The sequence below is a fragment of the Panthera uncia genome, chromosome B4 (genome assembly GCF_023721935.1).
Source record: "Panthera uncia isolate 11264 chromosome B4, Puncia_PCG_1.0, whole genome shotgun sequence".
Lineage (NCBI taxonomy): Eukaryota > Metazoa > Chordata > Mammalia > Carnivora > Felidae > Panthera > Panthera uncia.
In genome coordinates this window covers 58,230,488-58,248,337 of record NC_064809.1, presented here as the reverse complement: position 1 = coordinate 58,248,337, position 17,850 = coordinate 58,230,488, and the positions used below count along the sequence as shown (strand labels likewise).

Below are 17,850 nucleotides of genomic sequence, written 5' to 3'. Positions count from 1 at the left end.
GTTTCAAATGAATTATGATAACAGCAGATGCATTTTTTCAAATTCAACTATGAAAGTATGTTTCAGGGAAGTAAGAATGGTTTTTTGGGTTATCCATATTTTTGGCTTTTATTATAAAATGCTGAGCTGACTTTAGTAGTCACAGAGCAATTAAATTGCCGTGAAAATTATTCCCAGACTCTTCTAATCAAATATTTCATTTATCTCTTATAAATGCTGAGAAGATCCCAGAAATGCCTTTTTGAAATCTAAACAAATTCAAATTACTGTTTCTACTCTTATGTATCTAAAAGAGAAGAGTATTTCTAATAGAAAAAGATAATAAATGTGATTTTAAATAAAATACCAATAGGTATAAAGTTAATTTCAACCAAGTTATACTTTCTAGAATATCACATAACTCTCAATGATTGTTGAGCTCAGTAGTGCTCACCAGCAGTAACATGACTTCTGAATAGGTAAAATTAAATCATGGTCAGCACAGCTTTAGTGTTATGTAGATTTCATATTGCGTTTTATTTCTCTGGAATTGGTAATGGAAACTTGACTCATTAGAACAATCAGAAAAACAAAGAAACAAACAGTGTGTTCTCAGTCCACCCCCAGTCACCATTCGCATTATGCATTTAGCATACCTGTCTTACTTTCAAGTTTTTCTCTTGAGGGAATTAGGATTAGTAAAACTATCCGTACAATCATAAAGTAAAAGAACCTGAAAAATCCATCTGCTTGCCTTCCTTCCTTCCTTCCTTCCTTCCTTCCTTCCTTCCTTCCTTCTTTTTCTTTCTTTCTTTCTTTCTTTCTTTCTTTCTTTCTTTCTCTCTTTCTTTCTCTTTCTTTCTTTCTTTCCCTCTTTCTTTCTTTCTTTCTTTCTTTCTTTCTTTCTCTCTTTCTTTCTTTCTCATGTTTATGTATTTATTTCGAGAGAGAGCACACACAGTTTAGGGGCAGAGAGAGATGGAGAGACAGAATCCCAAGCAAGTTCCATGATGTCAGTGCAGAGCCCCACACAGGGCTCGATCTCATGACCATGACATAATGACCTGAACCTAAATCAAGAGTCTGACACTGCACCACCCAGGCATCCTCATCTGCTTTTACTTCTAAGCAACTCCTTCTTTCTTCTTTTTGCTTAACAAACATGAAACCCATTTTTTCAAACCATCTCAACACCCTTTATACATAAATCCAAATTCTGGCTACTGGGTTAAAATGAAAGACATAGAAAAGCTGGACTTTTAGGGGTTAGTTTGTCCACAGGGTTTATATGATAATAAAGTAGCTTTTCCACTGAAAACTTCTTAGTAGTATTAACTAATTATAGTTGAGAAGAGAAATGGTAACATTTCTTCTTTGGCAGCATTGAAAACTGATGGCCTGTGACTTATCTCAATAGTCTAGAATCAGAAATTTGTCTGTGGAAAAATGGATACTTGGGAGCCTTGCACATCTGTGATTTATGTGGCATTTGACTATAGTTTTCCAAGCTGTGATAGTTCACAATTTAAGCACTTCTCATCACCACCAAGCAACTCCAGAAAATATAGCATCTTTTAATTTGAGACCTCTCAGTTGGCCATACATGGAGATGTCAGGAGAGTTTTGTGGTGACCACGTGCCACAGGCATCTAAGGATATGGTGGAACTGGAATGAACCCGTCCATGTCACTGACAACATGTGTTATGTATTATTATGGTTCTGGTCTCTAGATTTTAATTTCTTGGTGACAGGATCTATATTTGGGGAAAAAGAATTGTCTGGGCTAACTTTCTGTGTAATAATCGTTTGGATTAAATGATTATTTTCCATGCAAATCTAAATAAGATGCAGAGACTGTGGGTGCCAAGGATTTCTGTGTGAATCAGGGGGTAGGAATAACAAAGGAGGCTGTTCTGTGTTAATGGTAAGAAAGCATCTCTTGGAGGCTAACACATATACATATTCGAATCAAGATTCAGGTAAATGTACTGGTTAAATGGTGGTCACCTGAAACCATTACCAACAATCAGATGTGCAACCCTGCAGTCCACGTGGCAAACATGGGGGGCGGGGGTTGGAAGAAGTCAACTGCTCTGATTGCTTGAGAACCGCAGACAATGCAGCAATCTTCTCCTCGAAGTTGTTCTGGTAGAAAATAGGCCTCTTTCAAATCCGTGGTCTCAATCTCGTCCAAACCTGGAAGTTACCTTTCACATATATTTTTTCTTATTGCCTGCCTGCTTTTTGGTTTATGCAAACAGCAGTCAAAGAAAAGGTTATAGACTCTCAGAATGAAAACCAAACTTAACTTCTGCCTGGAAAATGCCACTCAAGAAAAAAAAATTGTTACTTATTTGCCACCTCACAAGTGTACTATTTGAGCACTACCCTTTACTATATGTATTTTTTTCATATATGGATAAGATAATAAGTTTTAAAAGGGATTTCACTTTTCACAGTGATTACTAGTGGCTTGATGATAATTGCAGGTTGGTCTGCACAAGACCATCAAGAGTTTTTGGGGGTCATCCTTTAAATATTTTCCTTTTCTTTGTTGGTTTGCCTTCCAATCATGTAGATATTCCAACAGATTATACTCTTCAATTAGAGCTGAGAGTTTTATCTCATCCCATCTTATTTCCATTTCCCTTTCTCCTGGTGTACGTGTGTGTGTGTGTGTGTGTGTGTGTGTGTGTGTGTGTATTTATTTATTCCGTGGTATATACCCTGAGACTCTTAGGGAAAGGAAAATTATTTGCTAGATTCTTAGGCCTTTGCCTGAGGCAAAGTTCCATGAACATACAGGAAGTAAAGACCACTGTTTTGAAAGAAAAGTAGACAATTGTTCTTTTGAATCCTTCCTGCCTGTTGTAGGAACTGAGAAGTGAGAAACAGCAGTGAGGCTGGAGAAAATAAATTGGAGCAGTGTCAGGAGGTTGCTTTGGTACAGCTGCTCATGCTCAGTGAAGGAATGAGTGTACATGCAATTTTACTGGAGGACAAATGAATGAGAAGTCAAACACAGAAGATGTAGAAAGAGGGTGATGCCTTTTTGAAAATGATAATTTAAAAGAAAATTTTAATGCTTATTTATTTTTGAGAGAGAGAGAGAGAGACAGAGTGTGAGCAGTGGGAGGGGCAGAGAGAGGGAGACACAGAATCGGAAGCAGGCTCCAGACTCTGAGCTGTCAGCACAGAGCCCGACACGGGGCTTGAACCCACAGACTGTGAGATCATGACCTGAGCCAAAGTCAGACACTTAACTGACTGAGCCACCCAGATGTCCCGAAAATGATCATGTTTGTCACTAAATTGTTTTTGTGATTACCTCAAACATAATTGCTTTTTGTGGACTTTGAATAATGATTTTTTTATTCAAATGGGATGAAGGAATGGGAAGTGTATCGTCAAATACATGCTTCTTCCCCAGATGAAACTGTCTTTTTCTTAAAATGAGGTTATAACAATCCTCCTCACAAGCATTATGAAAGCAAAGCTATGAAGTCCTTGGTTTGAGGGTAGGATTAGGATGCTAGTCACCACTTACATGTTTTCATGTAACTCATTTATCGTAGGGTTCTTTCACATTATTATAAAAGTTAGAGCTTATTGGTGTGACAGTTGAGAGGACTTACTGTGTCCCAGAAGGACCTGCCTTGGATGTTATCAGAGCTACCACAACTCATCCTTGGTACCTCATTTGAAAGTATTTTCTGAGAAAAGTAAACTTTCATTTTTAAAATCTGTCAGTTTGAAATGCGTCTGTCAGGACCTTCCCTATGTCTGTAAGGAAAGAGCCAGAACAGTGTTGATGCTATTCTTTCTTATGTCATTACTTTTCCTGTCATGTTTCCAGTCTGGTTTTGACCAACTGGATATTATATCTGTTTCCCCAGGTGTTGTGTGTATTGACTAAAGGGCTTTTCTTTTGCTAGGAAACAATGTCATGAGAACCATCCATGGGGTGGGAGAGATGATGACCCAAATGGTACTCAGTAGAGGCTCTATCTTTCCCATGAGTGTGCCTGACGTTCAGCCCAGCATCCACCCCAGCAAGCAAGGAAGCCCTGTAGAGCCTGAGGACGTGACCGTGATGGACACCAAACTGAAGATTATTGAGATTTTACAGGTATGCTGCATAATGGAAGCAAAGTGACAAACACCTAATTGAGCTTCTTGGTTTAACTTTCTTACAGACTTTGTTCCACATCACTGTGGAAATATTCTGAAATGCTATTGATCTAATTTATTTCTTTTAAGTTAATGACACTATTTAACATATTAATTACATTTGTTCATTTCCATTAAATGTATTAATGGTGATATCTAACGATTGTGGAGTGCTTTGAGGTTGACAAAACCTCTTTCATATGCATTTTCTCATTTAGTATTGACCCTGATTTCATTTTACCTTCATTTAAGGATTTCAGAGCAGGCAAACTTGAGATTGAATTCTAACTCTATTTCTATTTTTAATTGAATTGGATATGTAATTCTGGGTATCCAGGTTTATCACTGTAGCAAGAAACTGAAATAAAATTTTATTTATTATTAGTAAAATGTTAATAATTGGTTTTTGTATTTTATATAAGTGACTATCTTTGTGCTTTTGAGGCTAGGAATAATATATATATTTAAAATTAACATAGTCTAATACCTAGCTCTGTGAATTTAAAGGAGATAAATTATTATTTTATTCCCCCTGGTTTAGTGAATAAATTCCCTATTACTGTAGCTGTGAATTCTTATATATTTTTTCAAGTTTGGAAAGTAGTTTTATGATACTTTAATTATAGCATTTATTCCAGATTTGGAGAATGGAGCCTGGAGTTTTCAAGGGTCTATTAAGATTCTGGATACAATTTACTAGGTCTTTCATCATAATTTAATGTAGACTGAACTATCAGAAGTGGGTTAGTAGTCCTGGAAGGGTCTGTACATTTTTATTTAAAGTAATTAGATTTATAATCATAAAGGGTTTCACATTTCCTCCAGGAATTCCAAAGGCTGAATCCTGAGAAATATTGGCAGGCCTCCCAACCCTGTGTTCATGACCCTGAAAAATCACTTAGTTCTCCTCTTCTTAAACTGAGAAAGGTAGTGATCACCTGACCTGCGGATCTAATGGGCCCATAGCTTAACATCATCCTACTCACTGGACAACCTGTAAAATATGTGACCTCATTTTAGCCCCAGTTACAGAAGATCAGCGTTTGAAAAACATTCTCTAACAGCTCAAAAATGATGAGATGGAGATACTACTGCGGTGGGACAGATTAGGGCTGACCTTTCTTTGCTGCCTCTTTCGGGCTTTTAATGTATTTCTTGTTGAAACTCTTTCCTCTCTCTGATTTTTGTGTTCTGTGTCTGGGTCTGCTTCACTCTGTCTGCGTTCCTATGTGCTGCTCTTGAATACGTTTCTTTCTTAGAACACCTCTTCAAGAATTTCTTTGTAGCTACATTCCTTACGCAAGTCTCCTGCTTCCTGCCAGCTCTTCCTCCTCATGGGGTCTTCCTTTCTTTTCCCCCATATTTTATGTATCTCTCTTTTTATTTCTCTCTCTCATTCTCTCTATCTTTGGCCCTCTCTCAACTATCTTTCTCTGCATTTGTTTTTAATCTTCCCTTTGTCCCTTTCCTACCTTCCATTTATGTTTCACAATTAAATATATTGGAAGATGAAAGTTTTTATTTTGGTTCTATTTATAAATAAAAATCTAGGGGTGCTGGGATGGCTCAGTGGGTTAAGCGTCCAACTCTTAGTTTTGGCTCAGGTCACTATCTCATGGTTCGTGATTTCGAGCACTGCGTCGGGCTCCGTGTTTACACTGCAGAGCCTGTTTGGGATTCTCTGTCTCACACTCTCTCTGCTCCTCTCCTGCTCACTCCCTTTCTCTCTCTTTCAAAATAAAGAAACATTTAAAAAAATAAAATACAAGTCTATGAGCACTAATCTTCAACGAAAATGTAATAAGTATTTCACCAATTAGTGTCTTATTAATTTATTCTTTACGTAGTTTTTTTTTTTAAACCCTTCCTTTCAAGCACCTGCAATCAGTTTCTGTCCCCACCCTTCTGCTCAAGGCTACCAAATCCAATGGCCCCCTCTCAGCCTGTTTTCCCACAATCTGTCCCCTGTTTTGAAATCCCCTTAACTAGAATCCATTCAACCTGTATGTATTGTAGCACTCACCACATGCTCCTAAAAGAGACTCTTTGGTGTTTGTTACCCTTCTATGTTATATGCTCTTCAAAGGCAGGTCTTATATCCTTGGCAACTTTTTTGTACCCTCAGGTACCTTTCTTAGTACCTGGCTTAGCAAATGTTTATTGACATGAAGCATGTTTGTTGCCCATAAGGAGCATAGACGGCTAGCAGAGGAGAGAGAGAGATAGAGACAGAGAGACAGAGAATAAATAATAGATGTATTAGGTAGCCAAGAGACAAATAGGTGTAAATAATGGGTTGGGTGAGCAAAAAAGAGAACTGTTGGTTTGGATTGGGGAACCAGGGAAAGCTTCTTTAGAAAAGGGATTTAAACTGGATCTTGGAGGGTATCTCAAAGGCTAGTTGTTCTGGGTGGAAGAGAATTTTCAAGGTAAAGTGGACACTGAACAAATGTGAGAAGGCAAGAAAGAAATATCCAGTGCTATTGGAACAGAGCAGTGTGAGAGGGAGAATGCAAGAAGGGAGGGGGGAAGGACCAGGGAGGGAGGGGTGTGATACAGGAGTCACAGAAATGGTAGGAGATCAGGTCAGATGGTACCATACATGTCCGTTATTGGTTACTGTCCAAACGAGGCTCTTTTGAGAGTGTAGGGGGCACTAATAGTAATTTTACTGCAACAAAAGCTTAAACTAGGCTTATTTCAGGCAAGCTGGAATGGAAGGGAACCTCGTATTAAACCACTTCTTTATTGTTTCCCTTCTCCACTCAGAAATCTGTAGCACATACTTTTTCTTTCTCTGATCTCCACTGAAGTCTGTGCAGCCTGATTTAGTTCTTGACACTTTTTTAACGTTTTTATTTATTTTTGAGAGACAGAGAGAGACAGAGCATGAGCAGGGGAGGGGCAGAGAAGGAGACATAGAATCTGAAGCAGGCTCCAGGCTCTGAGCTGTCAGCACAGAGCCCGACACAGAGCTTGAACTCACGAACTGTGAAATCATGACCTGAGCCGAAGTTGGATGCTTAACCCACTGAGCCGTCCAGGCGCCCCTCGATAATTTTCTAATTATGTTAACCATGCTATATTTTGTTTTCCCAATTCAGGCATAGGCTTCTTGAGAGCAGGGGTTTCAAGTGTTTGCATTCTTCATAGTACCCAGCACAGGCAGGAACCTTATTGTCTTATTCCCTTAGTGTCTCTCAACGTGTTAGTTAAGGAGGCAAGGTCAACAACACAATCCAAGGGAAAGCAAGCACCAATGAAGCTAATCCATGGTATATTTGGATGCTGCTTCCTCAGCTGTCCTTTTGTAGCCTAGATCCCAAACTGATTGTGGTAGAGCCAGAATCCACACTATAGTACCTGGAAGTTTAGCCTCTCTGTGCGTGAATGAAAATCATAGCACCAGCAGTCTCCTCCTAGAGCCAATGTTACCTCCGCAAAATGCTCAGTGAAATAGTCATCATTACCTCTTCATCCAGACTCGTTGGATACCTTGGTCTGGAATATTCAGAGTAATCACGGGGGAATCATTTTCTTTTTCCTAAAAAACTGCTTTGGGATTTTACTGACATTGGCTAATGGAAATGCATCACTCTTGTTAGCTTTATGGCTGATGAGCATGTATGCAACTGGAGTGTTAAGAGCTGAGATTTGTAATTAGTTCGTGTGAAGTGTTAATAGTTACGTTGTTCTTGGTGTAATGAACTGTCGTTTTAAACATGATGCTAATAAAATTATGTTTTTAATGCTCTTTTGTAGTTTATCCTGAGTGTCAGACTGGATTATAGGATCTCATATATGCTGTCAATATATAAGAAGGAATTTGGAGAGAATAATGAAAACGCTGAAGCATCTGCCAGTGGCTCTCCAGATACATTACTACCATCAGGTACCTCCTTTGTGACAATATTCACCCTGTAGCGTTCATATTTTAAGACATAGTAATATTTCTAGGAGACACAAATGCAGAAACCATATCCACCAATGACATGAAGGAACTGAGACAGAGCCTAGAACGTCTTGGAGGATGTTTGCAGTTACTTGGTGCTAAGTCCTCAGAATGCAGTTAATTTTGTAGCCTTCACAATTCGATGAGGGAGAGGTACTGTTTATGTGCCACTTTACAGATAAGAAAACCGAGGTCAGATGGGTTAAATTACTGGCTAAAGGTCACGAAAGTAGTGGAGGAGGGATTCCCTCAGAGGTCTCTCCAGTTTCAGGGCCTGAATCTTGTAAGCACCATACCGTGTTGGTGAAAGTCCAAGGGAGACTTTTTTGCCTGATCAAAGAGCAGTGTGAAATGTAGCTTTCGGGAAGAAAGGTGATTTTTAGGAAGCTGTTGCCCAGCTCAAGAACAAAGACATGGTATCTCCCAAAGGTCTGAATGAGGGTGGTGATGTGTGTGTGTGCGTGCACTTACTTTGCATGGTTATGAACTGGTACCATATGTCAATTTTTCACATTTAAAAATGTAAGAATGAAAACCACTCTTATCTCCGTGTGTAGGAGCATAGTGAAGAAAGAGCGTAAGAATTACTGTAAAAATTTTGTGACTGTAGAGAATACCTTATGAAACCTAAGAAATACTACATTTCCATGTTTCTGAATAGGTCAGGCCAGTAACAGCAGTCTAGAAACTACTGTATTAAAGATTTAGCCAGGTAACTGAATTCTTTTTCTGAGGATCAGATTTGTGTACAAATATGAAATGTTCTTCTAATCGCAACCAGTATGAAAGTGTCAGGGAACCTCCTCTTTTTTCCCTGTCATTCGATTTGGCAGGAATGATTCTGTGATTGTAAGTGTGTAGTTAAAATGAGTGGTAGACCGGGGTGCCTGGGTGGCTCAGTCGGTTAAGCGTCCGACTTCAGCTCAGGTCATGATCTCGCGGTCCGTGAGTTCAAGCCCCGTGTCGGGCATCTGGGCTCTGATGGCTCAGAGCCTGGAGCCTGCTTCCGATTCTGTGTCTCCCTCTCTCTCTGCCCCTCCCCCATTCATGGTCTGTCTTTCTGTGTCTCAAAAATAAATAAACGTTAAAAAAAAATTAAAAAAAAAGAGAGTGGTAGACCACTCAGCTCTCTGACTCCTTAGAACCATCCAGAAGGCAGCATGCCTCTGTAGATGGGTTAAGTTTGCCTACGTGAGAAGTCACTTCTGGTACATTTGCAACAGTATTGTTTTTATGTTTCCCAGAAGTATAGAACCCCAGAGGGCCATTTCCAAGAGTCACGTGGCTGAACCAGAGAGCCTAGCTGGCGGTTGCATTGACAGTATCATAAAAATTATTGGCTCTCAGAAGCCAGACTTCTGGAAATAGAAGCTCCAAGTGTCAGTAAAGTATGGGAGGGAACCCCCAGAAAACCAGTTCTTTCTGATTTACCTGATCTCTTTCATTGGTTGAGTCTGGAAGAGAGAGCTTTCTGGGGAGAATTCTTTTTCTTTCTTTCTTTCTTTCTTTCTTTCTTTCTTTCTTTCTTTCTTTCTCTGCTTTGTTTTGTGCTTTGGAGATGAGAAATAAATAATGTACTTATTTAAATGTGTTATTTTAAGAAAGATATCTTCAAAATATTGGTGGTGAGGATGGGTGAGGAATCACAATTGGTTCACATAAAAAAATTAATGTCCCATAAGAAGAAGGGATGGAATTGTAGAAGAGGAGCATTCTGAAAGGACCATGTTGTTTGGAAATACCGTAACAGTTACAAGGTTCATTACTGCTATATTTTGATTCTTTAAAAAACATATTTAAAAAACGTCCTTCCACATCATCACCCAGTTAAATTATATAAGTATGTGTGTGTGTGTGTGTGTGTGTGTGTGTGTGTGTGTAGCTGATGCATATATATATGTTTATACAGGTGATGCAACTTTGTAAATGGTGCTTTCTGATCTAAATATATCTTTGTAGCAATATATGTTTCAAAATGTAAACTTTGTTTAAAACGTTGATATGTAAGTGAAATTATATTGCGGCTTTTTAAACTATTGACTTTTCCTGGCAGGAAGGAATGAAGGCAAAATATTTTTAGGTGTGCTAATATCAATATAAATATTGTGACTCCTAATTATGATAAGATAAAGAATGGATTTTACCCTTTGTCTTTGTAGCGATTGTTCCTGATATAGATGAAATCGCAGCTCAGGCAGAAACGATGTTTGCTGGAAGGTATAGTAACACGTCTGTGGCTTTATCTTGTGAATACGATTTTTGCTTAGAATTTTATTGATACTTTGCTATTGTTTACCTCCCGATATTTATTTAATTTTAGATCCTTTATTGTTGGCAACATAATTTCTGCCAGAAATGAAGCTGCTAATTTACTGTAGAAGAGGAAAGCCTAGCTTTTCTTTTAGGTAGGCCAGGGGGAAAAAGACAAGAGAGATGAGATCAGTGTATTGAACTTTTCCCTGAATTCTTTTTGCTTTTCTTTCCTCAAATAATGACAGCACGCGAATGCCCTTTAAGTCCCTTGGTATCAGTAGCGCTGTGTCTTGCAAAACATCGCTTGCCTGAATCTAAAAAAATTTGAGGCAAGGAAGTAACTTCTTTCAATGTTATCATTAACTATTTGTGAGAAATAAAGCTATTTGCTGCCTGTTGGAAATATCCATGATTAAAGAAAACCTGCCTCTGGCATGGCTACCCTCCTTTGTTACTGGGAGCCCCGACGTTTATTGTTTTAAAGTTGCTTCTTTCCTTTTCAGAAATGAAAACTAATAGCAGTAAAAAAGAAAAGTAAAGGAAAAAAAAAATGAACCTGAAATGTCTAAGCTACAACTTACTGAGTTTCTAGCATTCATTTCTGTTATAGGTTTGCCATGAGAAACTAAACAAATTTCACACTAAGCCCTTTGTTGCATTTTCTTTGGTTAGAAAGACAAACAAGAATGAAGAATCAAGGGAACCAAAAAGGATTTTATCTCTAGTGAACATTTGGTTTAGCTTTGTTTTCATGTTGTTTTGGTGGATTTTGTTGTTGTTATTGTTGTGTTTTCCTATTCAAGTATTTCATTATTCCCGAGAAGAGATAGATAATAAATCAGTGTATGATTTTTCACCTTGAAATAAATGGACCTCTTCCTCCAGTGCGGTCTTGCCCAGTGTCTGAGTATAGCAAATACCCAGAGCAGCTCTGGTGATTGTGTCCACATGTGTGTGTGTGGGTGTACGCCCTTGTCCTTTTCCCAGCTGTCACTACCTGTCGTGGAGGGGTCTCTAGGGTTCTGGGGAAAGTCAGCTGTTGCTGTACATCCCTCCTACTATCTCTTCTCAGTACTAGAGTCGAGATTTTTTGGATCGATTTAGATTTCTAGCCTTTGTCTATGTCAAAGTGAGCAACTCATCCTGGTTGGCCTCGTACCTTCCCAGTACGAGCTCTGAAAAGTCTTCCATTCTGGGAACCCCCTCCATCTCGGACATATTTGGAGGGTTGGTCACCCCTGCTTTTTGTGGACACATAACACAGGCTTTTCTTTGTGCTTTGTTTCTTGATCAGTTACATGAGGGGGGAAGAAAAGTGTAAAATTATTTTGCTTTTTATTTTCCAGTTTTTTGGGGAGGAAAGGAATATATAGCTCTTAGAATGTATACATAATTTGAATACCACTTATGAATAGATTTTATGTAAATATAAGTTATTGTAGAATCATTGTTGGTTTTATAGAAAGGAGAAAAATCCAGTTCAACTTGATGATGAAGGAGGCAGGACATTTTTACGGGTCCTCATTCATCTGATCATGCACGACTACCCGCCTCTGCTATCAGGGGCCCTGCAACTACTGTTCAAGCACTTTAGCCAGAGAGCCGAAGTTTTACAGGCATTTAAACAGGTAAGATTGAGTAGCCCCTCAATGGTGCCAGAGCGGAAGCTCCAAAAATGTTGTCTATAACATCCAACCTGACTTCATGGTTGCAGAGTTAATGAGACTGTGAGGCTTTTCCTGGAGATGCTTTCTATTTTTAAAGATAGATGTGGCCTTGTCTTAAGCCAAGACATGATCTATTTTAGAAAGAGTTCCCCACGAGTGATTTTCAGTTAATATCTTTAATGTAAATGACAGGCACAAAGATTTAGGAAGGTGCTGGGGGGTAATACCATATTAGGAATCTTGTTGCCACGGCTATTTTGACCCCAGACTTTACTGATAAATTTGGATAGGACAAAATGTATACAGGTGAAAGAAAGGAACTGTTTTGGATCTAATCTTTTTCTTTGTCATCTGAATGACATCAGTCTTGAGACTATTCATGAATAATACCTAAGTGCTTACATGTGTTTCACTAATATTTATTTTATTTAATAAAGGGCTGATCTTCATTAGGAAGTTTTATAAGAATCTATTAAAATATGAAATAATTCCAAGACTAAAAAAGTAGACATAATAGTGCATATATTTGGATATGTCATATAATACACATAAATTATAATAAAATCAAAGTTTATACCATGAGGTTTAGACTGTATCAGAATTTTCTTCCATTTATTTTTGTATTTCTACCTCTTTTCAATCACATAGACTCTTGGAGAAATGAACTTTAGCAGTGAAACTAGAGTTGAGGTATCTTTTATTTTACATTACTCCTTAGCACTTTGCTAGGACTCACTTTTTAAAAATTTATAATTCTTTATATATTGGCTTAGTGTTCACAGATACCTCCAGGTAAGTTTTCATGCTCAATATACATCTAAAATATCCACAAATATTCTAGAAACATGAAACTTCAACTGAGGAACAGCTTAAAAGACCTGGGATTTTTGACATAATTGAAATAGGAATGAAGGAATTTCCTTAAGTACATTAAGGGTTCAGAGTTTTCTGTTTCCAGGTGCAATTGCTGGTGTCCAATCAAGATGTAGATAACTACAAGCAGATCAAGGCGGATCTAGACCAGCTTCGACTCACTGTAGAAAAATCTGAGTTATGGGTTGAGAAGAGCAGCAGCTATGAGAATGGAGAAATGGGTGAAAGTCAAGTAAAAGGTGGTGAAGAGCCAATTGAGGTTCGTTTTCAAGATATTTTTGGAAATAATGATTTTTCAATTTCTTAAGTCATATGCCATCTAGCCAAAGTTGTTCATAAAGAAAAATTTTATTCTGAGTAATACAGCATCAACTTTTTATTTGCCAAATCAGTTAACTCCCTACACCTGTATTTTGGAATTAGTTCTCTCCAATTGCTATCACTTCTTAGCTCATTTGCCTACTTTTTCACTTTCTCTCCTTTTCACGATACATCCGACAGTCCAGGAATCAGGACAATAGGATGGAGTCAGATGGACAAAGAAGGAGTGGGTCCTAAGCATAGACTTGAATAAAGAGGTGAAGTTTTGTCACCATCATTCACCGTGGCTGTTTACTGCCAACCTGTAAATTATTCCTTTCTTTATTGCATATCCTTATATAATACATAAAAATAGCTAACTGGAACAATCTGCTTTAGTGACAGCATGAAAATAGCAAAATTCTGCATTTGCTCTAAAGAGTGGTAAGATGGTGATCCTATGTCTTCTGTTGTATAGGTTTTAGTTTTCAGTGGGTTAATTAGTTGCTGTTTTCACATTTCACTAAATACTAAATAACCATCTAAAGTTTTTAAAACTGTATTTTAATGGTAACACTTAGCAGACCAATGCCAACATCGTAATCGATAAGATATTATTTCTTAAATGCCTATCTAGTGTTTTATTTAGTTGTTTTTTAATCTGTAGGAATGTAGACTATTTAGGTAGGGTCTGCCTACCACAGCTTCTCTGTTTGTTGGAATACCCAAAGTATTGTGTAGTGAAAGGTGAATATGGAGTGGGAAATAATTTGAGTCCTCAACATGTGGAAAGGGAAGTTCCTCTGGTGGGTTCCTCTGGTGGGTTCCTTGTCTCAGGACCACTTACCACTAATCTGCTCAAAACTTTTGACTGAATCTGTTAGCACCTTTTTCTGTGATTTTATAATGTAAGTTACTAGAATGTAGAATTTCTACTCCGTATAAATTTCTTTCATGACCAGATTTGTTGTTGTTGTTGAAGTAGAGTTCTTCCATAGCATATTTAAGAAATAAGAGGACATTTCATATTAATTTAGTACCTGCTATACATCAAATCTTAAAGCAGACATTTTCATACACGGTATCTCATTTTGTATGTTACAACAAACTTTGGAGAGAGTTAGATCACATTTCTAAGGATGAGTCAGCTGGAGCTCAGAAAACCCAAGGATTTCGTCACTATTAGGCAGCTCTGCGTGACTCAGCTGAGATTTTAACCTGGGTCTTTCTGATGATACATTCCAGGCTCTTTAGTGTAAGACTGCGCTTTCTGATATAATATTTAAAGGTAATAAGAGATGTATTATGCTTTCACAAGGTTGGAATACCTCTTCCTTTTGCAAATACATAATTTGTACATGTTCTAGGGAATAAACATAACGTTGCTTCCCCTTCCAGAACATTGGATTTTTAAAAATAAAGAACAGCTCTAAACCAGAGATAAAAGCATTATGCTCTTTGTAAAAGTTTGCACAAAATCAGTTAAGAGTATAGGTGAGATGTTCCATGAAAGATGTGAGTCACTAGTCTGAAGTTTAAGTTCCTAATTACTGAAAGAAGTAGAGAAAGACCCTCTATCGTAGTGAATATCCAGGGTACCCCCTTCTCAGTTTAATAAGCAATGTTTTGATGTAAGAAAGGAGAAGGTGTTTGATTGAGGATGCCTTCAAAATAAAACTGCATTCTGTGTGGGTTATAAATCTATTTTTCTAGGGATTTCGGACGAATATAAGTCAATGAAGCTGGAATTTATTTATTTATTTGTTGAGCACAGGATTTATCAGTTCAGAAAATGGTGATAATTTTAGGCACTTGAAGCAGGAAGTGATTTAATACAAGCAGTTATATTTTTGGAAAGTCTGGAGGTGTACACTTCGGAGGCTGCCCCTGGACTATTGATTTCAAGGTCAAACAGTCGTAGCTACGATTCAGAGGTCAAGAAGCCTCTTTGGTTGCTGCCGACACTGCTGCTCCAGCGCCACTGACTCATACCTGAAAAAACATGTGACCAGATAATGGAACACTCCCGTCTATCAGGATTTTCTTCTCAGCCCTTACAGACACAGAAAGATGGCCTCGAATGGATAGGGTATTGAGAGCATGGGTTTTGAGGTCAGATACCCTAGAATTTGCCACCAAGTATACGTGTGACTTTGGGCAACTTATTTTAATTCCCTAAGTGTTTTTTTAATAGTCTATTCAGTGGACACAATAATGGCACTTAGCTCATGGAAATACTGTGAAGATTAAGTGAGCAAGCTGTGCACAAGGCGTGTCAGTGAAAAGGACTCCGGTGGGAAAATATAAACAATAAGGTGACATGTTATCTACCAACACGTCAAGAAGTAAGGCTCCAGCTTTAATTCATTCATTTCTCAGTGTGGTAATTATTCACAAATAGACTTAATTTTGAGACTGGTCTTTTCATGGTTGCATCATGGCAGCAGCGTCCTAGACATTATGCCCCTGCGTGACAACACCAGGAAGGGGTATCTATGATTTTCATGCATTTCTGAGTTTCCTGTTTAGGAGCAAGAAAACCTTTTCCAGGCATCCCTTAGTAGGTTCTATCTCATGTCTACTTGACCAAAGCAGGGCCACATGTTTACCTCTAAACCAATGGATTACAAGATTAATTCAGACTAAGTAATAGATGATCCTCAATCTCCAGGATACCCTCCCCTAAATTACAGTGGGAAAGGATAGATAGTAGAACAAAAATGAAATCTACTATCAAGAAAGAACAGCCGACAGCATCTGCCAAAGTCAGTAGTCAGTGAATGCTTGTTATAATTATTATTGGTTTTTATGTACAGCATATTGTGCTGTTGACTATGATGGATATCGAATTATGAAATCTTAGGGTTAAAATATACTCATAGGGGTATCGAGTCCAATTCCTGTGTGATATTTATTTTCTCTCTGAATACCTCACATGAGATATTTCTTAAAACCAAACCACCCTTCTGTGATGGCAAATTCAGTAGCTCTTGAGGTAGCACATTCTACTGAAATGAACACGTAGTTTAAGAAATAGAATATTACCAGTAAGGAGTCCCTGCAGTCCCTCCCCATATCCCAGAAGAAATCATTCTCATGAGTTTATGATTATTCCCTTGCTTTTCTTAATGGTTTTATCACACATATTTGTATTTCTGGAACATAGGGCATTTGGGTGGCTCAGTTGTTTCAGTGTCTGACTCTTGATTTCAGCTCAGGTCATGATCTCATAATCTATGAGTTGGAGCCCTACATGGGGCTCCACACTGGGCATGAAGCCTGCTTGAGATTCTCTTTCTGCTCCTCCCCTTTTCATGCACACACACAAACTCCCTCTCAAAAAATAAATAAATAAAACAAAAAAATATGAAAAATATTTCATTTAGTCTGTTTTGGGTATATTTTTGTCCTCCATCCTTGTTTATATATAGCTGTAACCCATTGATTTTTTTCTAATATATATTAGAATGCGCATTACATTTTATGCACATGTTTATCTAGTTAACTGTTGGTGGACATTTTCATTTTTTAAAGTTCTAGCATTTTTAAAGAAAATTTGCTACCAAAAGAAATGCTACTTTGAAAACTTTTGTATGTCACCTGATGCACATGTTTAAGAGACTCTTCCAATTAAAGACTTAGATGTGAGACCTGAAACTATAAAAATCTTACAGGAAAACACAGGCAGTAATTTCTTTGACATTGGCTGTAGATATTTTTCTACATATGTCTCCTAAGACAAGGGAAACAAAAGCAAAAATAAACTACTGGGATTATATCAAAATAAAGGCTTATATTTATTTTTTAAATGCTTTTATATTTACTTTTATTTTAGACAGAGAGAGAGAGAGAGAGAGAGAGAGAGAGCGAGCATGAGCAGGGGAGACGGGCAGAAGGAGAGAGAGAGAATATTAAGTAGGCTCAGTGTAGAGCCCAACATGGTGCTCAATCCCACGACCCTGGGATCGTGACCTGAGCTGAAATCAAGAACTCGGACACTCAACCAACTGAGCTACCCAGGTGCCCCCAAATAAAAAGCTTTTAAACAGCACAGGAAACCATCAACAAAACACAAAGGCAACCTACTGAATGGAAAATATTTGCAAATGATATATCTGTTAAGAGGTTAATATCCAAAATACATAAAGAACTTATACAACTCAGCACCAAAAAACCGAATAATCCAATTAAAGGTGGGCAGAGGACCAGGGTGCCTGGGCAGCTAAGTCAGTTGTGCATCTGACTCTTGATTTTGGCTCAGGTCATGATCCCAGGGTCATGGGATTGAACCCCATGTCCGACTTTGTGCTGAGCATGGAGCCTGCTTAAGATTCTCTCTTCCTCTCTCTCTCCATCCCCCTCCCTCTCTCTCTCCCTTGTCCCTTCCTCCTTCTCGTACTCTTTCTCTCTCTCTAAATAAAAAAGAAATCTACTTAAAAAATGGGCAGAGAACATAAGTAGACATTTTTCCAAAGAAGACATACAGATGAATAGCATGATAAGATGCTCAACATCACTTATCATCAGGGAAATGCAATTTGAAGCCACAATGAGATATCGCCTTACATGTGTCAAAATAGCCAAAAATCAAAAAGACAAGAAATAAGTGTTGACAAGGATGTGGAGAAAAAGGAACCCTTGTGAACTGTTGGTAG

At 38.1% G+C, this 17,850-nt stretch overlaps 1 protein-coding gene across 2 annotated transcripts in view; it reads left to right on the top strand.

Annotated features, from left to right (window-relative positions):
* Window positions 1-17,850, top strand: part of ITPR2 (inositol 1,4,5-trisphosphate receptor type 2) — a 490,724-nt gene that overhangs the window by 178,917 nt on the left and 293,957 nt on the right. For both annotated transcript variants that reach the window (XM_049627177.1, XM_049627176.1), the window contains exons 22-26: window positions 3,916-4,109; window positions 7,913-8,042; window positions 10,262-10,319; window positions 11,818-11,983; window positions 12,981-13,154. In XM_049627177.1, the coding sequence (XP_049483134.1) occupies window positions 3,916-4,109; window positions 7,913-8,042; window positions 10,262-10,319; window positions 11,818-11,983; window positions 12,981-13,154 (722 nt within the window). The remainder of the gene's footprint in view (window positions 1-3,915; window positions 4,110-7,912; window positions 8,043-10,261; window positions 10,320-11,817; window positions 11,984-12,980; window positions 13,155-17,850) is intronic.